The 22,755-nt window shown below is 43.8% G+C and overlaps 1 protein-coding gene across 2 annotated transcripts in view; it reads left to right on the forward strand.

Moving 5' to 3' along the window:
• The window catches only part of ALKBH8 (alkB homolog 8, tRNA methyltransferase), a 64,187-nt gene extending 42,712 nt beyond the window's left edge, over positions 1-21,475 (forward strand). For both annotated transcript variants that reach the window (XM_068144826.1, XM_068144824.1), the window contains 5 exons: positions 1,076-1,182; positions 6,918-7,072; positions 8,735-9,003; positions 19,018-19,167; positions 20,749-21,475. In XM_068144826.1, coding sequence (XP_068000927.1) covers positions 1,076-1,182; positions 6,918-7,072; positions 8,735-9,003; positions 19,018-19,167; positions 20,749-21,318 — 1,251 coding nt within the window. In that variant the 3' untranslated portion in view covers positions 21,319-21,475. The remainder of the gene's footprint in view (positions 1-1,075; positions 1,183-6,917; positions 7,073-8,734; positions 9,004-19,017; positions 19,168-20,748) is intronic.
• Positions 21,476-22,755: the final 1,280 nt, after the last annotated feature.

Genomic DNA, 22,755 nt, shown 5'->3' on the forward strand with positions numbered 1-22,755 from the left:
ACAGGTGCACACAGAGATTGAGCAGCGCTGCTGTGTTCTTGCAAAGAAAGTTATTCCTGTGGGGAAAAAATGTATTTTGTACTCTAATTAGAATAGAATAGAACAGAATAGAATAGAATTGAATTAACCAGGTTGGAAAAGACCTTCAAGATTATCAAGTCCAACCTATCATCCAACACCATCTAATCAATCAAACCACGGCACCAAGTGCCTCATCCAGTCTCCTCCTAACCACCTCCAGTGATGGTGGCTCCACCACCTCCCCGGGCAGCACATTCCAAGGGCCAATTACTTTTCCTGTGAAAAACTTCTTCCTAACATCCAGCCTAAACCACCCTTGGCACAGCTTGAGACTGTGTCCTCTTGTTCTGGTGCTGGTTGCCTGGGAGAAGAGACCAACCCCTACCTGGCTACAATCTCTCTTCAGGTAGTTGTAGAGAGCAATAAGGTCTCCCAAAGCCTCCTCTTCTCCAGGCTAAGCAACCCCAGCTGCCTCAGCCTCTCCTCATAGGGCTTGTGCTTCAAACCCCTCCCCAGCTTTGTTGCCCTTCTCTGGACACGTTCCAACAACTCAACATCTTTCCTAAACTGAGGGGCCCAGAACTGGACACAGTTTTCAAGATGTGGCCAAACCAGTGCTGAGTACAGGGGCAGAATGACTTCCCTGCTCATGCTGGCCGCACTGTTCCTGATACAGGCCGGAATGCCATTGGCCTTCTTGGCCACCTGGGCACACTGCTGTTGCATGTTCAGCCTACCATCAACCCGTACCCCCAGGTCCCTTTCTGCCTGGCTGCTCTCCAGCCACTCTAGATAATTATCTATTTATATGTGTATATTTGTGGCTGCCTCAGATTTGTTTTGAACACAACACTGAAAGGGAGAGATCTTAAGGACAGAGACCTACAGGCAGCTGTTTTCATGGCAGTGCTATGATGCATTACAGAGGCAAACGAAGCTCGGACTTGAAAAATCTCTGGCATGTATATGAAACTCTGTCAGACATTGTGGTGGGTTGGACTCTGTAAGTCATTGTGGTGGCTCATTCATGGTGACTGTTTCTGTTTATTTTTAGATTGTGATGGATTTCAAGCACCCTGATGGCCGCACAGTGGCAATTATGCTGCCCCGATGCAGTTTGTTGGTGATGGCTGGAGAATCCAGATACCTGTGGACACATGGGTATGTTCACTGCTGATGACAGAAGAATAATATATGTTGTTTGTTTGCTTTGTTAAGGATATTCTATATTTAAAACTGATCTGAATTAAATCAAGTCAAATTTTATAGTTAATAAACAAATTCACTCCTTTGCTCAGATGCTGCTGAGAGTAAATGGGGGAAAAAAAAGGGAATTTTAGTAAGGTAATTGACAGTTCCTGAGCTGCAGTTTCCTGCTGCTGTCACAAGTGAAGTTTTGCTCAGAAACTGCTCACAGTTACATCTGTGGTGTGAAAGTCCTCAATGACTCTGAGCTGGCAAAGAGTTGATTGTAGTGCAATTAGCTTCACCATTTCATTTACCTTTTTTCAGCCCCCATCTTTTCACTGGATCATGCATGCTGAAACCCTTTAGAGAAGGGCTGCTTTAAGACTGACTTCCTCAGCACAGAGAGCTTAAGGGTGACAAAGGGGAGTCTTCCTGAGCTCTTCCTGGCTGCTTTAGGGACACTTTAAGTACTGATAAGGCTGCATTGTACGGAGCAGGTTTGGGATCTTGGAAAAGAGATTTCTTCAATTATGTCTTGAGGCTTTTCTTATTACAGAGTTTAAATACATGCTTTTGAAATCCTGCACCACTGGGAGACAGCTACAATAAGAACACTGAAATTAGCAACAAGGCTAAAACCTTTGTGAGTTCCAAGAGTGATAGTGCTGCACTTCAGGAGAATATGGAAACTCTCATGCTAGAAAGAAAGCCCACAGTGAAAATTTCTTCCTTTGTTTGACCCAAGCCATCACTAGTTACAGCAATCAGTTGGAGACACTGATTACATTGTGTAAATTGAACATCAAATCTTTTTACTGTCAGAAGTTTTCTGCCTTTTAATTGTATGGGCAGCTCCATGGGACTAGGCTGATAACCAGATTGGGATATCAGCTGGGGGGTCAAAGCCCAGATCAGTGGTGCAGTGGTCAGGCACAGACAGAGCTGGGATGTGTCTGGGTCAAGGCTCCCAGGGGAAGCCTTGCAAGGGTGGCCCTTGCAGAGGCTTCTAGCTGTCTTTGTGACAGCAATAGAATAGAATAGAATAGAATAGAATAGAATAGAATAGAATAGAATAGAACAGAACAGAACAGAACAGAACAGAACAGGTTGGAAGAGAGCTTCAAGATCATCATGTCCAACCTTTCTCCCAGGCCAGGAGCTCTGCTTTCCCCAAGCTGACCCTAGGCAGCCAGGCTCCCAGGAAGGGGACACAGGGCACTTGCAGTATTTGCCAACAGGCATTCAGGTTGGGGTAGTGTACCTGCCTGGAAGAGCCAAGAACTGGAATGAGATTATTCCTCAACTCACTTGTACCTTTGATTGATTGTTGTCTTTTGAGAACCAATGACATAAACTACATTTAAAATAAATATCCTAGATCTTTCTACTCATGTATAAGTTATTCCTGTCCCTGTGCTTGTCTGCACTAAAAACAGCTTTTCTGTATATTTATAGAAGTAGTAGTGGGTCAAGTTACTCAAATGAAGTAGTAAGCTTTCCATCAGCCTAGTGGAGCATGCTCTTGTAATCAACGAGATTAATCATCCATCAACAACTGTAGTTAATTCACTTGCATGCATAATGTCAGGATAATTCAAAGATCATTTGTGATGCCTTTTATCTTCTCCTCAGAAGTCAGACTAGAGAGCAGAAGGTTCAGTTTTGAAATTATTCTGGAAATATTTTCAATTTTTGTGTATTTGGATGCCAAGGGTGTTAGAGACATTATTGAACCCTGTTAACAAAGTGCACAGGAAAAGGATTCTTGTTCTGTTCTCTCTGAAAGAGAAATATATGGTGTCATCAAGGAAAGCAAAAAATAAAGTGCTCTTTTTCACAGTATCACAGTATATCTAAGGTTGGAAGAGACCTCGAGGATCATCAAGTCCAACCTATAAACACAGACCCCATGACTAGACCATGGCACCAAGTGCCACGTCCAATCTTCTCTTGAACACCTCCAGGGACGCTGACTCCACCACCTCCCTGGGCAGCACATTCCAATGATGAACGACTCTCTCTGTGAAGAACTTTCTCCTCACCTCGAGTCTAAACCTCTCCTGGCGCAACTTGAGACTGTGTCCCCTCGTTCTGGTGCTGGTTGCCTTTTTGTCTCCTAAGTGAAAGTTAAATTACTGTTTTTCTGATGAGGTTCACTTATGGTGTTTTTTTTTTTTCTGATTAGATTAATTTTTGCATGGATAACCTGGCAAAACAGCATTGGTGATGCTGCAATAGTAAAACTACTCTGTGCCAAGCAAGAGGACAGGGAGGTGGTGGAGTCACCGTCCCTGCAGGTGTTCAGGAGGGGATTGGACGTGGCACTTGGTGCCATGGTTTAGTAGTCATGAGGTGTTGGGTGACAGGTTGGACTTGATGATCTTTGAGGTCTTTTCCAACCTTAGTGATTCTATGATTTTATTTTTGACTTTGGATATCATGTTTTTAGCCCAGCCTTTATCTGGAGTTCTTGCTTGTAGTAAAGGAAAAAGGAAATTATGGAGGGAGGTTGCAACTGGAGCCTTGAAAAAGATGGTATTTCTGCTGCTGTGCAGGTACAAAAGAAAATCAGATAGAAAATGTGGACACTCAAGATTTGAAGTTTTCCTGTCCAAGGAGTCTTAGACCTCCTCAGCTGATTATTTAATCATAGCTTTATTATCTGCCATGAACAGAGCAGTTCTCTATTAGATCCCATCCTTTCCATGGCTGCCCTCAGGAGATTTCCATTCTTATGGCTGCTTCATGTCTCCTTTTGGCAGCATCTAGCTGGAACATCAGTCTGCTGCTTCCTGATTGCCAGGCAGAAAGGACCTGTGCTCTTTTTCCCTGTGACTGGATTAGAGATCAGCTTCCATGCAGTAGGAAAGATGGCATACAGCAAAGTATGGAAATGCTGAGCAGGCTGCAGACTGTCTTCTCAGCATTCAAATTGTTCTTTTTTTTTGTGAACTACAGCACTGCTCAGGGGTTTGATGTGATGTGCAAAAAAATTCCAGTAGAAATCTGTGAGGAGACTGAAAGCTCTGCTTTATTAAAAGATGTAGAGCATTATTATTTTTTTAAGTTATTTTGGTTGGAAGAGGTTCAGTTCAGTAGGTTCAGTATCACCAAGGTTGGAAGAGACCTCAAAGATCATCAAGTCCAACCTGTCACCACAGACCTCATGACTAGAGTAGGGAGGAGACTACTGCCCACTGCAGGCTTGAACTCATGACCTTCCCATTAAGACCTTTAAGATCATGAAATCCAGCTGTTAATTCAGCACCACCAAGACCATCACTTGCAGTCTATATACTTTTGCCTCTTTTGGCCCAGCCTGTAAGGGTCAAGCTCAGCTAACCAGTATGAACATCAGTTACATACTGAGGTGGTTGTGCTGGGAGTAAGTACTCACTAAGAGGCCAATTCCTTAGAGATGGGTTTTGTTGGCTTTGGTTTTGTGTTTGCTTTGTTATTTCTTTTTTATCAGTAGTTGTTTGTGTGGTGGGTTTTTGGTTTGTCTGTTTGGGGTTGGGAGTTTGGTTTTGTTGGGTTTGGAAGAAACTTCTTTTGGCCCAGCCTGTAAGGGTCAAGCTCAGCTAACCAGTATGAACATCAGTTACATACTGAGTTTGTTGGGCTGGGAGTAAAGTACTTTGGAGTGGCCTCACTAAGAGGCCAATTCCTTAGAGATGGTTTTTGTTGGCTTTGGTTTTGTGTTTGCTTTGTTACTTCTTTTTTATCAGTAGTTGTTGTTTTTGTGGTGGGTTTTTGGTTTGTCTGTTTGGGGTTGGGGGTTTGGTTTTGTTGGGTTTGGAAGAAATTTCCATATTCATCTCCTTGATGAGTATGTTCAGGAAGTGTTTCAGTGTGAGAGTAACAGCTTTGAAGCTATTTCCCTGAAGAGCTTTCATTTAGTTGTGAGAGTATCTACTTTTTCCCATGTGTGAGTGATGGAAATCTACATGTAGGTGCAGCTGTTTCTCTTCTCTCATGTTTCATATTCTACTTTCTCCTTTCGACTTAACTTTGAGACAGGTCCATTGCAGAGTTATTAAGAATACTTTGGTTTGGTATTTTTCGTAATGTAAACCTCTGGATAAAATTATTTCAAACTTTTGTCACCTCAGGAAAGTTCCTGAATCACTTTCATTCTGTGAATTTTAACCTTGCAAAAATGTTTTTGTGTTGTGTTTAGCTCTGTGTCAAATCCAGAAGTAGCTTAAGAAGCTGTTCTCCCACTTTGTTTGCTCAGGCTCCTCAGTTTAGGAAGGATGTTGAGTTGCTGGAGCATGTCCAGAGAAGAGCAACAAAGTTGGTGAGGGGCTTGCAACACAAGCCCTATGAGGAAAGACTGAGGGAGCTGGGGTTGCTTAGCCTGGAGAAGAGTAGACTCAGGGGTGACCTTATTGCTCTCTACAACTACCTTAAGGGGGGTTGTAGACAGGCAGAGAAGTTGGTCTCTTCTCCCAGGCTACCAGCACCAGAACAAGAGGACACAGTCTTAAGCTGCGCCAGGGAAGGTTTAGGCTGGAGGTCAGGAGGAAGTTTTACACAGAGAGAATTGGAATGGGCTTCCTGAGGAGGTGGTGGAGTCACCATCATTGGAGGTGTTCAGGAGGAGACTTGATAGGGTGATTGGTTGCATGGTTTAGTTGATTAGGTGGTGTTGGATGATAGGTTGGATGCGATGATCTTGAAGGTCTCTTCCAACTTGGTCTGGTCTGGTCTGGTCTATTCTATTCTATTCTATTCTATTCTAGACCCACAGCAGAGTTTCTCTCTTTGGGCATTTTTGGCAAATCTCTCAAGTGCTACATTCTTTATCTCTTCTGTTAATAAATGGAAAAGCAATTCTGTTGCAAAGCAGAATTCTTTGGGGAGGCTCTTTTGTGACAAGAAATTTCAATCTGCTAATGTAGAACTCCGCCAGTCCTATGCTTTTATACCCACGGGCACCGTTTGTAGTATTTTATCTTTAGCAAACACATTTCTCAATATGCAATCAATACATACTTTTAAAAAAGTCCTAGAAAACTAAACAGTCAAACTTTATGAAAGGAAAAGGAGGGAGGGAAGGGCAGTGTAATTTTTTGCAATAAAAATAACCCTTCAATTAGCATCATTAGTTTGTGAGCCAGCTCTTCTTTGTTTCTCTGAAATTAAAGAGCATATTGTCATCACACTCAGAATAGAATAGAATAGAATAGAATAGAATAGAATAGACCAGGTTGGAAGAGACCTTCAAGATCATCCAACACCACCTAATCAACTAACCCATGTAACCAAGCACCCTGTCAAGTCTCCTCCTGAACACCTCCAGTGATGGTGACTCCACCACCTCCCCGGGCAGCCCATTCCAATGGGCAATCACTCTCTCTGTGTAAAACTTCCTCCTGACCTCCAGCCTGAACCTCCCCTGGCGCAGCCTGAGACTGTGTCCTCTTGTTCTGGTGCTGACTGCCTGGGAGAAGAGACCAACCTCTGCCTGTCTGCAACCCCCCTTCAGGTAGTTGTAGACAGCAATAAGGTCACCCCTGAGCCTCCTCTTCTCCAGGCTAAGCAGCCCCAGCTCCCTCAGCCTCTCCTCATAGGGCTTGTGTTCCAAGCCCCTCACCAACTTTGTTGCCCTTCACCGTATGTAAGAATTGCCTTCTTATAAAGATGGATTCTTTTTTTCTGATGTAATTTCAATTATTCTCTAATTTTGTGTTACTTTGTTTAAGGATTACACCCCGAAAATATGATGTCATTCAAGCATCTGAGCTCGGGCAAAAAGTTGGAACAATCACTCCTGATGTTGGAGATCTAACGCTAAATCGAAGGGAAACGAGGACATCGTTTACATTCAGGAAAGTGAGGAGAATCCCTTGCAACTGCAGTAGGTGTCTTGAGGTGATCTTCAAGTAAAAATCATTATTTACCACCACTATGTAAGCTTATTTTTTGAGCATGCTGCTTTATCCTAGGAGCAGATGTTAGTCAGTTAGAGGGTAGAAAGGCTCTGCAGAGGGACCTCGACAGGCTGGACAGATGGGCATAATCCAAGTGCCGAGTGCTGCACTTTGGCTGCGGCAATCCCATGCAGAGCTACAGGCTGGGGTCAGAGTGGCTGGAGAGCTGCCGAACAGAGAGGGACCTGGGGGTACTGATTGACAGCTGCCTGAACATCAGCCAGCAGTGTGCCCAGGTGGCCAGAAGGGCCAATGGCATCCTGGCCTGCATTAGGAATAGTGTGGCCAGCAGGAGCAGGGAAGTCATTGTGCCCCTGTACTCTGCATTGTTAGGCCGCATCTTGAGTACTGTGTCCAGTTCTGGGCTTCTCAGTTTAAGAAGGACATCGAAACACTTGAATGTGTCCAGAGAAGGGCAACAAGGCTGGGGAGAGGCCTTGAACACAAGCCCTACAAGGAGAGGCTGAGGGAGCTGGGATTGTTTAGCCTGGAGAAGAGGAGGCTCAGGGGAGACCTCATTGCTCTCTACAACTACCTGAAAGGTGGTTGTAGCCAGGAAGGGGTTGGTCTCTTCTCCCAGGCAACCAGCACCAGAATAAGGGGACACAGTCTCAAGCTGCGCCAGGGGAGGTTTAAACTCGAGGTGAGGAGAAAGTTCTTCACCGAGCGAGTCATTAGTCATTGGAATGTGCTGCCCAGGGAGGTGGTGGAGTCACCGTCCCTGGAGGTGTTCAAGAGGAGATTGGACGTGGCACTTGGTGCCATGGTCTAGTCATGGGGTCTGTGTTGATAGGTTGGACTTGATGATCCTCGAGGTCTCTTCCAACCTTAGTTATACTGTGATACTGTGATACTGTGATCCTTTTGGGTAGTTTTGACAGTCCTGGTAGCCATTTCCTGAATGGCTCAGAGTTAGGTATACTATGTGGCTTGCATTAGTTGCATCCGTGTGATTGCTGGAGTTTCTCTTTGCAGCAAGGCATTTGGCTTGCTCCAGAGCCAGACAAGTAATCTGAAACCTTGCATTTCATTGCTAGATTAACGTACCAGAATAGAAGCAAATCCTATTCTTCAGGCTTCTGTCAGTTTTGGTTGTTTCTTATTTGAAGGGGACTGTAATTTCATGAAAATTAAGTACCTTAGAGAAGGAGAAGCAGTCAGATTTGCAGCAGTAGAGCTGTGTCAGTGCCTTAGGGCAGAACAGATAGTAATAGATAGGTGGCTCAATGATTACATGGAATTGAAGTCCATTTGTGCTGTCAGAACAGAATTTCAGAGGCTGAACTGCAATGATGCCATGATCTTTGGTACTAGGGGCACTGTCTCAGCTTTGAAACCGTAAACCTTGTTAGCACAGCAAGATGAATGATTGCTGCAAACAGCTTCAGGTATGTGTGTGCAGGCTGCTTGGTTTTAGGTCATCAAAGACTCCTGCAGTTTGACCTACTTTTCAGTTTTTAAAAGGCAAAGGAGGACTGAAGCATTTTTTGCATTTTAATGTTCCACTTTTCATTTTGTCATGCTGAATTAAGTCTAACAAACAGGAGTTATTAAGAAAATATATTAATTTTATCTGTTGCTGTATCTAGTTTACCCATCTGTGTGTGACAGCCAGAAAGAACAGCAAAGACAGGTTCTACAGCCTTCATTTCCCCACAATGAGATGGAGGCCTCGAAGCTGGAGCAAGAATACGTACACAAGGTGTATGAAGAGATTGCCACACACTTCAGCAGTACCCGGCATAGCCCGTGGCCCCAGATCGTTGACTTTCTCAGGTCCCTACCAAAAGGATCAATAGTGGCTGATGTTGGCTGTGGTAATGGGAAATACCTAGGCATCAACAAAGATTTGTACATGGTAAGTAGTAGCTTCTGTCTTTTGATTTCATTGGTACTAGTGATTACTCCGTCGTGCAGTTGTAGCGTGTTGAAACTACAGTTGTGGGAAGAGTGCCAAGAACAAAAAGCTATTTCTTGATCCAAGATCAATTACCAGTTGTGTTAGGTTTCCACATCCATTCACAGTGTGGTGTAGCCTTTTATTTTTTCAAAGCCACATTTGCTTTGCTATATGTTGATAACAGAAAAAACAGTAATGGCTGCATTGGATTGAAGAAATAATAATGGATGCTTTCGCCTTTTCTGCTGTTGTCATTGAGTAAGCTTAGTAAAAGGGAAAATTGTTAGGTAGCTTGAATACTTCCAAAAAATTTTTCTTTTGGCTAGTGGATGGGGAATGCAATGCATGTGTCCCTGAAGACTTCATGGGCAGCCACTATTCATGTATCTTCTTCAGCTCCCTTTGACCTGGTGGCATGGCTCATTTGTGAATGACACTGTGTTTGGCTCTCCCACTCTGACTCTGTGCATACTCCCAGTAAACATGATAACATAAAATGCATGGGGGAGTCTCAGCTTTGGCACATGTTTCTGGCCTTTCTCACATTTCATCTTCTTCACTTCTAGTCAGTTTTGACATTGTTGTTGTGATGCTCTTACCACCTTCCCTGTCTCACAGTATGCACTTAGCCTAGTTTTACTTCTCTTCCTTCCTATTCCGTCTCGAGACATGAAGCACACACAAATATGAATGAAGAGATAGTTATTATTGCAAGTATTTCAAAGACATTTTGGCAAGAGTCAAAACTTCCTGTTGCTTTTTAACTCCAAAGGAATCTTTCTGAGAGGTGTGTGTTATGGTATCTGCCCTTCTCTGTTGCAGAATTGTCTGATTCTTTCATGTGTTTGTACTGCAAAACACTTTGAAATCCACCAGACTCAAAAACTTCTGTGTAGAAGGCAAAACATTCATTATTGATAATAAAAGTCACACTTGTTTGTCTCTTTCAGGAGTTTTTGTCCTGCTATTTATATTCAGCTAGAAAACATAAGTTGCTATTTACAGCCCTGTCTTTATTAGTAATGGACTTATTTATATTACTGTTCTAATAAGCTGTAACAAAATCAGCTGATTTATAAGCAGGCATGTTTATGCCTAACTGCTGTATCCTATTGAGTTGCTGGAATGTGTCCAGAGACGGGCAGCAAAGCTAGGGAGAGGTTTGGAGCACAAGCCCTATGGGGAGAGGTTGAGGGAGCTGGGGTTGTTTTGCCTGGAGAAGAGGAGGCTCAGGGGAGACCTTATTGCTGTCTACAACTACCTGAAGGGGTACACAAGAGGACACGGTCTCAGGCTGCACCAGGGGAGGTTTAGGCTGGATGTTAGGAAGAAGTTCTTCACAGAAAGAGTGATTGGCCATTGGAATGTGCTGCCCAGGGAGGTGGTGGAGTCACTGTCACTGAAGTGTTTAAGAAGAGACTGAATGGGGTGCTTGGTGCCGTGGTTTGATTGATTAGATGGTGTTGGGTGATAGGTTGGACTTGATGATTTCGAAGGTCTTTTCCAGCATGGTTTATTCTGTTCTGTTCTATTCTAGTCTAGTCTAGTCTAGTCTAGTCTGTTCTAAGAGGCATTTCAGTCTCTTACTTCTGGTTCCTGTAAGAAAAAAGAGAGGACAAAAATTCCTGAGGGTTACCTGCTTGTTGAATGAATTTGGTAAATTGCTGTTTTGTAGGTTTGTGCTAGACCTTTAAGGCAAAATCTCTGCAAGATGCTTCATTCTAGCTTGGTTTATTCTGTTCTGTTCTATCCAGAAATTGCCAGCCCCAGCCTCTTTGCTGGAGCCCACATTTAACCAAGGGAAAGAAAGATGACCTGTCTACAGTCAAATGAAAGCCAGTCAGCCTCTCTCATCTGTTACTTGAGGAGTTAATTCATATGTGGCTGCAGGACAAGTTGAAAACATGAAGAGCAACAGTGAAAAGGAGGACATGTTTAAAGGAACAGTTGAGGCAGTTGAAAAAAAGAGAATCTGGGAATTGTTTCATTCGGTTGACCTTCCTTGACATTTTATTTTGTTCTGGTGACAGCTGGTTGTTCTTGGCTGGAGCTAGACTGTACACTTTGCATGTGCTTGTTTTCATCTTCAAGGCAGCACAGAGTCTCAAGAGGATGGATGTGACTCCCTCTTTCTGCTATATTTATTTTCCTGCTTGAGCCAAAGTGTGGTAGAAGAGCAAGCAGTGCATATTGTGTTTACAGATCTTTTATTTTCTTTGTAATTACAGGACATCTCAAAAAGACTGAAATAACTAAACTATCATAAGTGAGAGGAACTATGTGGTATTAGACCAGTTTGGACACAAAGGAAAGAGGGACCTCGACCGACTGGACAGATGGGCAGAATCCAATGGGATGGCATTTAACAAGTCCAAGTGCCAGGTGCTGCACTTTGGCCACAGCAACCCCATGCAGAGCTACAGGCTGGGGTCAGAGTGGCTGGAGAGCTCCCAAACAGAGAGGGACCTGGGGGTACTGATCGACAGCTGCCTAAACATGAGCCAGCAGTGTGCCCAGGTGGCCAAGAAGGGCAATGGCATCCTGGCCTGCATTAGGAATAGTGTGGCCAGCAGGAGCAGGGAAGTCATTCTGCCCCTGTACTCTGCATTGGTTAGGCCACACTTTGAGTCCTGTGTCCGGTTCTGGGCCCCTCAGTTTAAGAAGGACATTGAAACACTTGAGCGTGTCCAGAGAAGGGCAACAAGGCTGGGGAGAGGCCTCAAGCACAAGCCCTGTGAGGAGAGGCTGAGGGAGCTGGGATTGTTTAGCCTGGAAAGGAGGAGGCTCAGGGGTGACCTCATTGCCCTCTACAACTACTTGAAAGGTGGTTGTAGCCAGGAAGGGGTTGGTCTCTTCTCCCAGGCAACCAGCACCAGAACAAGAGGACACAGTCTCAGGCTGCACCAGGAGAGGTTTAGGCCGGATGTTAGGAAGAAGTTCTTCACAGAAAGAGAGATTTGCCATTAGAATGTGCTGCCTAGGGAGGTGGTGGAGTCACCATCACTGGAGGTGTTTAGGAAGAGACTGCATGGGGTGCTTGGTGGCATGGTTTAGTTGATTTGATTAGATAGTGTTGGATGATCAGTTGGACTCGATCTCAAAGGTCTCCTCCAACCTGGTCTGGTCTATTCTATTCTATTCTATTCTATTCTATTCTAAATTCTAATGAGAGCTTTAGCTCTGTCTTCAGTTTCCAGTGTTCAGCTCTGCCTTCCAGTTTCCAGTGTTCAGGTAGTTGTGGTGATGTGCAAATGTTCAACATCCTCATGGGACTAGGGTGTGAGTGAAAGTCATTGAAGCTTTTCAGTTGGGGGTTTTACATTTTTAATTGAACAGATAAAGTGGTGGATAACCCAGTTAGAAACAGCTTAAGATGTCGTTGGGTAAATATTTTTTCTTTATATATGAAGAAATTACCCTGCTTGCCAGAATTCTGATGTTAGGAAGAAACTTAGAGCAAAGCAAGATCCCAAAAGGTTTGCTTTAATATAGACATTCCCTTTCCTGTACTGTGTGTCATTCAAAGGTAATCAGTAACATAACTCATATTTCACATGACCTTGTAAGACACTTCTTTCCTGTGAGATCCACATCTCTGTTTCGTGCATCACTGTCCCATACTGGGCTCCACTGGAACCGTGTTTATATTTGTTTTCTCCTGGGGTGTGGGGAAGAGGGAATGTGAATGAACATTTGCTGTGGTGTGGTTGTGTCACGAGGGCATGAGTTTTAGTTGCACTGGGTCTGTGTTAATTCAGAACAAATTCTTATTCAAAGGACTTAGTGGTAATGGGTAAAAGCAGGAAGGAAAAGAATAATTGCTAAAGGTATACCTGGAGTAGGTTCACTGTATATTAACAACCAGAGAATGAGGCAGAAAAATCTTTCCTGCTCTTTCTTGCAGTGAATAGGAGTCATTAAGATGATAGGAGATCTGGGAAGACAGCTCAGAAGTAACTAGGCATCAGCAGCAGAAACTCAGAATGAACAGTGAATTGCTCTACTTGGTTCTGACTCTTTGTCATTGAGAAATGAACTCCATGTTGTAGACATAGCACTTTCTTTCCACAGACTCCCTGACTGTATGCAACAGAAAGCCAAAACACTACGTGAAGAGAATGCTAAAGGCCTGACTCAGACTGACTGGAGCAAGGAGATTTGTCTGTCTTGCCGTGGCTGTGCTGGTGTCTCTTTCTCTACTTGCATGCGTGTGTTTGCTGGAATGTAATTTGGTTTCTTGAGGCCCTTGTGCTATTAGTTATAGCTGAGGTGTTTCTCTAGGGAGCCACATAATTCCATTTAGCGGCTGGAGTTCAGAGTTAGGTGTTGCTTTCTTGATCAGTTTCTAATGTGCTGAGTCAATCAGGTTTCCAGGTACTTAAATGAACAAATTCTACCAGGTAGGTAGTTTTAATGAGGTAACATAGAAAGATAACATATCATGGTGGGCATCATCAACCTGTTGTCCTTACCCATCTTTATTTAAGTTTGCAAGAGGATTTATCTCTTGCAGATTTGCAGCACCACTACAAAGCAAACTATTTATTTCTTTGGCCCCTTAGTGGTCTATTCCAAACCACTGCATGAAGTAGATTGCATTAAACTGCTTTTAGCTGCTCCTGGCTGAAATGGTGAACATACCTGGGAACACGAAGGAACAGGATGGCATATCAGTCTGTTAGCCCATTCCAGAGAGCTGCAGCAAACTCGGACAAATCACAGGTGTCAGATGTGTTTCTCCCTTCTCTTACCCTCCTTTATGCTAGTCTTTTGCAATACTTCTGTTAGTCTAAAGGTTTGCATTACCTATCATGCCCTAAAGAGAGGCTGCTGTGTGCTAGAATAACAACACACTTTTGCCTCTTTCTCTGTTTGCCAGGGTTCCAATTGCGGTTATGTGGTTACAGGTTTCCATACTAATACAAGATTTCCTGGCTTAAAACAAGAGCTGGATGCAGTTAGTGGTTAACCAAACACAGTGAAAATGAGTGCCTGAAACCCCTGTTAAAAATGTGACTGAATTCTGAGCCCCAGTATGTAGGTATTAGTGGCCGTTCTGGGGCTCTTGTGAGCCCTTGTCCACATAGAATTACATAGAATAAACCAGGTTGGAAGAGACCTTCAAGATCATCACGTCCAACACATCAACCAATCCAACCCACCTAAACAACTAAACCATGGCACCAAGCACCCCATCAAGTCTCCTCCTGAACACCTCCAATGATGGTGACTCCACCACCTCCCAACAGGCAATCACTCTCTCTGTATAGAACTTCTTCCTAACCTCTAGCCTATACCTCCCCTGGTGCAGCCTGAGACTGTGTCCTCTTGTTCTGGTACTGGCTGCCTGGGAGAAGAGACCTACCTCTGCCTGTCTACAACCTCCCTTCAGGTAGTTGTAGAGGGCAATGAGGTCACCCCTGAGCCTCCTCTTCTCCAGGCTAAGCAATCCCAGCTCCCTCAGACTTTCCTCATAGGACTTGTGTTCCAAACCCCTCACCAACTTTGTATTATGGAGAACAGTGAAGAAAAGGGTCAGAGGTACCTGCCAGAAAGGCAAGGTTGAAGGAATGGTAGTCTGGAGTAAAATCTGAGAAACCAACATCCTTTGGGTAAATATTAAAAGGTGTAGAACAACTTACTGAGAGTGCACTCTACTGAGAGGTGGAGTCAGTTGAGGAGTCAGTCGTGCCATTTGAAGTTTATATGAAAAATTGGAGGGAGTGGGGGGCAAGGCATTTGATTTGAAAAACTGGGAAAACAAGTGTAAGAAATGACTGGAAAGATTCATGGGTAGCAAGTAATAGGGAGCCTTAAAAATGTACACATCTTCGCTCACCAAGAGATGCACCAGATTCTGTTGGATGTGTACACTGAATTGGTCTGGTTTTAGTATGGAATGGAATGGAATGGAATGGAATGGAATGGAATGGAATGGAATGGAATAGACCAGGCTGGAAGAGACCTTTGAGGTCATCATGTCCAGCTCATCATCCAACACCATCTAATCAACTAGACCATGGCACCAAGCACTCCATCAAGTCTCCTCCTAAATACTTCCCCTGATGGCGACTCCACCACCTCCCCTTTTCTCTACTCTTTTCTCTACTCTTCTGGAAGAGATGTCAGCAAGGATAATATCCTGTGCTGAGCATCAAAGTTAGAGAGATGAACTGCAAAAGATAAAGCATTCCAGTTATGTTTTGAGATATATATATTTTTTAATGTTTTGATTACATATTGAATTAGAGAAAAATAAACCCATTCTAAGCGGAAACATTCCTTTGAATTGCTTTTCATAAAGGAAGCTTCATCACATCCAAGCTTCTGTTTGCTTTAGAATGTAGAAATCAGTTGGTAATAGAATTGAGCAAAGTTGGGTTTGGGGTCTCTGCCCCTTGGCATAAATGTTTTCTGTACCCATAAAGAATCATAGCTTCATTTTCCCAGCTGCAGGCTGGCATTGCACCACTAAAGTTAGCTGCTTTGTGCTAGCTTATTGTTTTCTAAGCTGTTAAAGCCAGTGTATTTTGGTTTTTAATGAATGCATGTTTCTTGTAAGCTAGAAAATGCAGGGATGTGGTGATTATGATTCTTGTAAAATACCATGCAGGGATAATTCTAGTCAGGATGCTGAATTTGCTTGGCTTCAGCACCAGACATATCTGTGGTGACTCTCTGTGTTCAGCCTTTATGTATATATGCATAGCACCTATGATAATGTTTACATTTAAAGCCATGCAAATTTTTAGCCTGCTCCACCTATTTCAGAGCTGCTAGCTGTGCATCCAGGGTGATCCGTTTGGAGATCTCCATTTTCCTTGCGAAACAGAATCGGTTTTGCCGTGGCTGTAGGTTTGCTTTAATAAGTATGACAATACAAGTAAGCCTGACTTTGTAATTATTTGATACAATTTAGATGCAAATGAGACTTCACATTCTGGCACTCATGCCTTTGTTCTCATTCTCAGTTCATTGGATTTCATCAGCATACAGTGCAGTCCTTTTCAAGGTCATTTTGGGTGGGAGGATTGAGTTGCATTATCCAGCCCGTTTTTTGCTAGAGAAGCGCAGGACCAAGGCAGTGCTTTCTGAGGAAGCTTGTTGTCAGTGGAAGTTACAAATACTCTCCCCCCTTCTGGCAGCAGTGAATTTGGTCCTCTGAGTTTTATTAAATACTGCATGCTAATGTCTTAATTGCAAAAGTAGATGAAGGCGCTGGTAATGAGGCGTAGAATCTCTAACATGCAGGTTTTCTGCTAAATCCATTCCATGATGAGAGTAATTTAAAGACACTTCAGTTGGCTTCCAGTGTGAAATTAGGGGGATTTATGTTTGCTTCCAAGTAAACAAGAGTTTCTTTTTTCTTTATTCATAAGCAACACTATTCACTGGGTGCTTCAGTAAATGCAGAGATGAGACCAAGGAATAAATGGGAAGAAAGAAATGCTGGGATTGATCTTTTCAGGACTGTGTAGAACTAATTGGCAGGAAAACATGTACATATTCACAGCACTATTTTTGTGGAGGATTATCTTGGGTTGTCAGGTTGGCATTTTCACAGCCATTTCATTTACTTTGGACCAAAAGTCATGGACCTGACTAGAAAGCAGCTCAGCTGAAAGCTTTCAGGACCTACGACAGGAACACAATCCTGGTTTTCTTCAAGATTGTGATGCTAGACTGCAAGCTGAAATTACTTGACCTGATAAAGTGGAAAATTATAATGGAAAAGAAATATATTTTCATCAGTCATTGCAAAAGAGATTTTTAATACTAGAAGAACTGCTGCCTTTGGTACAATTAACTAGAGCAAGTTATCTGCTGTTCTTCTTGCATCAGAGATGGTTTAGTGTTCTTCCTGTGTCAAGTGCAATTAAATACTGTTAACAGTAATTGTTTAGTGGTCTGGATCTGTTCTTTGTTATCTACTTATTGCTGGCGGCCAGTCACTAGTGGTGTGCCCCAAGTATCAGTGCTGGGCCCCATGCTCTTTAACATCTTTATTGATGATCTGGATGAGGGCATTGAGTCCATCATCAGTAAATTTGCTGAAGACACCAAGCTGGGGGCAGGAGTTGATCTGCTGGAGGGTAGAGAGGCTTTGCAGAGGGACCTCGACAGGCTGGACAGATGGGCAGAATCCAACGGCATGAGATTGAACACATCCAAGTGCCGGGTTCTGCACATTGGCCACAACAACCCCATGCAGTGCTACAGGCTGGGGTCAGAGTGGCTGGAGAGCGGCCAGGCAGAGAGGGACCTGGGGGTACTGGTCGATGGTAGGCTGAACATGAGCCTGCAGTGTGCCCAGGCATCCAAGAGGGCCAATGGCATCCTGGCCTGCATCAGGAACAGTGTGGCCAGCAGGAGCAGGGAGGTCATTCTGCCCCTGGACACTGCACTGGTTAGGCCACACCTCGAGTACTGTGTCCAGTTCTGGGCCCCTCAGTTTAGGAAAGATGTTGACTTGCTGGAACGAGTCCAGAGAAGGGCAACAAAGTTGGTGAGGGGCTTGGAACACAAGCCCTATGAGGAGAGGCTGAGGGAGCTGGGGTTGCTTAGCCTGGAGAAGAGGAGGCTCAGGGGTGACCTTATTGCTCTCTACAACTACCTGAAGGGAGGTTGTAGACAGGTGGATGTTGGTCTCTTCTCCCAGGCAGCCAGTACCAGAACAAGAGGACACAGTCTCAGGCTGCGCCAGGGGAGGTTTAGGTTGGATGTTAGGAAGAAGTTCTATACAGAAAGAGTGATTGCCCATTGGAATGGGCTGCCCAGGGAGGTGGTGGAGTCGCCATCATTGGAGGTGTTCAGGAGGAGACTTGATGGGGTGCTTGGTGCCATGGGTTAGCTGTTTGGGTGGGTTGGATTGGTTGATGGGTCGGACATGATGATCTTTAAGGTCTCTTCTAACCTGGTCTATTCTATTCTATTCTATTCTATTCTATTCTATTCTATTCTATTCTATTCTATTCTATTCTATTCAAAATAAACTTAGTATTCTTATGCAAGCTGAGTTGGATATATGACTTGGTAGCAGGGCTTTGGCTTGAGTATTCAGTGTGTGTGGCACACATGAAAATGAGAGTGCTGCATGCCTCAGTCTGTTCTTTCAGAAGCATCATTCTGGTTTTACTGTTTTTATGGAAGCATGTAAAAGACATCTTCTGGATGCTTTTTCTTGCTGTCTTTGATCTGCATGCTGGGCAAGGATCAAAGGGGAAAACCAGAAACATTTTATGAGGTGTCGTGAAGTGGTTCCTAGGGTTCACTTCATTTGGAAGGTAGAGAACCCTGGAAGAATGTTTTTTTGCTGGGTTGTGATACCAAGGGCAAAGAAGCCTGGACCTGAGCATTTCCTTAGTTATACTAAAATGATGAAACCTTTGTGATTAGTGAAGCTGTGTGACATACTTTCATGGTACCACCAAAGTCACCACTCACTTGCATTTACAGATTCAGCTTCTGTGAGTTCAGTATCTGGTCGCTTAAAATCTGGTCAGGTACAAATGGCAATTGAAAGGAAAATAAAACACTGAGGTTTGGTCATGTCTCATTTTGCTGACTTCAGGATACTTAAAAGCCATTTTTAAGGAAAGGTTAGGTTGAAATCTATCTTAAGGTGGTTCAAAATGAAGGTGTTATAATGAGCTGTCTAATATCCAATCTGCCATCTTTGTTGTAAGTAAACATCTTTGTTTTAAGTAAGGTCCCTTCCAACCCCTAACATCCTATGATCCTGTCATCCTGGGATCAGAGTTTGCTTTGCTTTCTGTCTGTGCCGAGGAGCATATATTCTTCCCATGTAAGGCTATTTTCTCACACTTCCTCTTCTTTTTATTTTGAACTAAAATGTGTTGCCTCAGTAGGAGACCGTGATGATGCTGTTACTTTAAGCATCAAGTGAAAATCATTTTCCAGTCTTGTAATTATCCTCTCATGAGAAGCTTAATGAATCACTTTCTGTTACAGGTTGGCTGTGATCGCAGCAAAAGCCTGGTGGATATTTGTGGAGAGAAACATTTCCAGGCTTTTGTCTGTGACGCCTTGTCGGTGCCAATCCGCAGTGGTTCCTGTGACGCCTGCATCTCCATCGCTGTAATCCACCATTTCTCAACAGCAGTAAGTCACCCCTCTCTGTGCTCATCTGTACTTTTCTGTTGCTGTGTAGAGCTACTAATATGACAAAAACCTGATAGTTTGAAGGAAAGAACAAAATGGGGAGAAATTGCAGGCTTGCATTTGGTGTAAGCAGTTATCAGAGCAGACCTAAGCTGTTGCACTGCTGCCACTTCTTAGACTTTCTCTTCCCATTCTCCTTCTGTTTATTTAGTCAATAGAATAGAATTAACCAGGTTGGAAAAGAATGTTGAGATCATCGAGTCCAACCTATCATTCAACACTGTCTAGTCAACTAAACCATGGCACCAAGTGCCCCATCCAGTCTCTGCCTAAACACCTCCAGAGATGGTGACTCCACCACCTCCCTGGGCAGCACATTCCAATGGACAATCACTCTTTCTATGAAAAACTTCTTCCTAATATCCAGTCTAAACCTCCCCTGGTGCAGCTTGAGACTGTGTCCTCTTGTTCTGCTGCTGGTTGCCTGGGAGAGGAGACCAGCCTCCACCTGGCTACAACCTCCCTTCAGGTAGTTGTAGACAGCAATAAGGTCTCCTCTGAGCCTCCTCTTCTCCAGGCTAAGCAACCCCATGCCCCTGCTCCTCCTGGCACTTTGATCTAGGTGTTTGGCTTTCATTTTTTCTCTGTTTACACATAATGACTCTGTAGAAGAGGGCTTAGCTCTGGAAGTCAAGGGAGAGGTTATTCTCTAGCTCACATCTTGACCAGATCTTGTGGGTTTTTTTCCTCTCTGTTTCTTAATTGTTCATCTCTAAATTAGGGGATGCTACTCATGAGTCTGCTGTATCTGTAGGCTGTGTAAACTTCTCTTGGAAGGAAATCTGTGACTGTACCAAGCTCCTAGATGGTGGAGCCATAATCTTAGAATGGCCCCACTGCTCTGTTCATGCCAGAAATAGAGCAAATAATTCTGAACCCAATATAAAAAAGTAGGAAGAAGTCACGGAGAAGACTAAGGTATCTTTGCGCGGTCAGAGGACCTGTGTTTAAGCCATGTATCTGACTGCTTCAGCTGCAGACTTCAGTTGTGTATCATCAGGTGTGGTAGATTTGAATCTGGGATTTTAGATGCTGAACAACCTCCTTGAAGAGGTATGTGTCATTTGCAGATGGACTTATATGTCCAAGAAATCCTGCTTGGCACGGCATGATTTTCATGTGGAAAGAATCAGAGAATCATTTAGGTTGGAAAAGACCTTTAAGATCATCAAGTCAAGCCATAAACATTGCACTGCTAAGTCCACCGCTAAACCATGTCCCTTAGTGCCACATCTACATGTTGTTTGAATACCTCCAGAGATGGTGACTTAAATACTTCCCTGGACAGCTTGACAAGCCTTTTGGTGAAGAAATTGTGTTTCACTGAGAATTGTGTTTAGGAAGATGTCTTGGCTTGCACCTAGTGATGGATAATGTTATGAATGAAAGGGAGTAGTGGAAAAAATCCCCTCTGATTTTTATTGTATGTTGGGAGGGACAGTAAGGAGGAATTGCTGTCATTCTGCTCTCCTGTCTTTCTGTTTATGTACTAGCTTCAACACTTCTGCTTTTCCTTTATAGGAGAGGAGACTGGCTACTATCCGTGAACTAGTCCGGCTTCTAAGACCTGGTGGAACAGCTCTCATTTATGTCTGGGCAATGGAACAGGAATACAAAAACCAGAAGTCTAAATACCTTAAGGAAAAGAATGGTAGTAAAGACAAAGAGGAGGAAATCAATACTGACACGTCCCAGAGATCACTTAGTGATCAAATGCCTGACAGCAGCAGCCAAGACTCGGCATATTCTGACCAACTCCTTAGTGACTCAAAGCACAAAGATTGTGATGCAAAACCAATAGCAGACTCTAGACTGCCTGTTCACACTAACAGAACCTCCTTTCACTCTCAGGATTTGCTGGTTCCCTGGCACCTGAAAGGTGGCAGTCAAAAGAAAGAGGAAAGAACTGATAAAGTGTTGGGACCAGCCGGCTCCAAGGGGTCACAGGAACTCAGTCCTGTTTTCCACCGCTATTATCATGTGTTCCGTGAAGGGGAACTGGAAGCAGCATGCAGAACCTTGGATTGTGTGAGAGTTCAGAAGAGTTACTATGACCAGGGAAACTGGTGTGTGATTCTAGAAAAGTTATAGTCTGTGGTGTTTGCTCCACTGTCTGTGGTGTTTGGTTTGATTTTTACAGCGTGAAAGGTATTTTGAATGCAAGCTGCAGCTAGTACCTCTTTTCAAAGCAAAGAATAAAGATTGTTGAGTCAACCACAGTGATTGGCACTGTGTACATGTTTACAAAATAATAGCCAAACTCAGGTGCAGCCTCTGCAGAGTGTTTATTTTACACAAGGAAGAGAATTCAATGGGAAAACACTGGCCATGGAAATCAGTACAGCAAATGCCGTACAGAGGACCTGATTCTCCCTTCTTTTGCACCACTTTATGCTGGTGTAGCTGTAGTGGCTTCCCTGCAGCTCACACCTCATTGGAATGGAGCTCTGGGCAGGAAAGGCAAAGCTGTTTGCTGTATGAAACTGTGTGTCTAGCAGGAGGGTACAAGTGGCATGTGAAGCAGATTGGCTGAAGAGTCAAAATGCCCGGTTTGGTCCTGCCTGGTATGGTGTCTGTCAAGGATCACAGATCTCATTCAGTTTGGATGTTTTTTCTCTTGAGGGGAACTGGAAAGGCAGTAGGAATACCACAGCCCTTTTTCTCCACCCTCAAGCATCCACAATTCATACTGCCACTCCCTAGATTTCTCTAGGTGTGAGGTTACCCAGATGGAATGCCCTGACCAGCTCTGCTAAATGCCTGCCTTCCTGTGAGTGTAACGCTCTCTGCCTATAGCACTCTAGGTGTGAGGTGACAGCTCAGATGCCCCTTAAGATAAATTAACAATCAACTGAAAACAAGAACAACAATAAAAACCAATCAAAAAACTCCAAACAACAACAAAAATAACACACAACAAAACCCCCCAAACCAACCAAAACAAAAAAGGCTCAAACAAAAAAACCTACAAAACCAAACCAACCAGAGGCAACAACTGAAGCAATTCAATATTGGTGCAGACTTCTTGCAAAGTAGCTTCAGCCCCTAAATGTTGGCAGAGGAGCAGGTTTTATTTGTTGCATTTCAAAGGAAGAAAAAATGGGAGTAGAGGGGAACTGAAGCAGGGCTGATGGGCAGCAGCCGTTGCTGCTGATGCCTGCAGGTTAAAGGCTGCTATGTTGGCAGTCTGCTCCCAGTCACCATTTCTCCTAGGCTGTGCTACATCCCCCTCATCATACAATGGAGAAAATCTGAGTGGTGTGACAGTGGTAAGAGAGGAGCTTGCTGCCACCACAATTCATCTTGCTGGTGCCTTTCTCACTATGTTTCCAAAGAGCACTTGGGGATCAAGAGCTCATGTTCACATAGCAGCAGCCATGTCATAGAATCATAGAATCAACAAGGTTGGGAAAGACCTCAAAGATCAGCAAGTCCAACCTGTCACCCAACACCTCATGACTACTTAACCATGGCACCAAGTGCCACATCCAGTCCCCTCTTGAACACCTCCAGGGATGGCGACTCCAC

The sequence above is a fragment of the Melanerpes formicivorus genome, unplaced genomic scaffold, assembly GCF_026170545.1.
Source record: "Melanerpes formicivorus ecotype bairdi unplaced genomic scaffold, bMelFor1.0.p_v2 SCAF_1, whole genome shotgun sequence".
Lineage (NCBI taxonomy): Eukaryota > Metazoa > Chordata > Aves > Piciformes > Picidae > Melanerpes > Melanerpes formicivorus.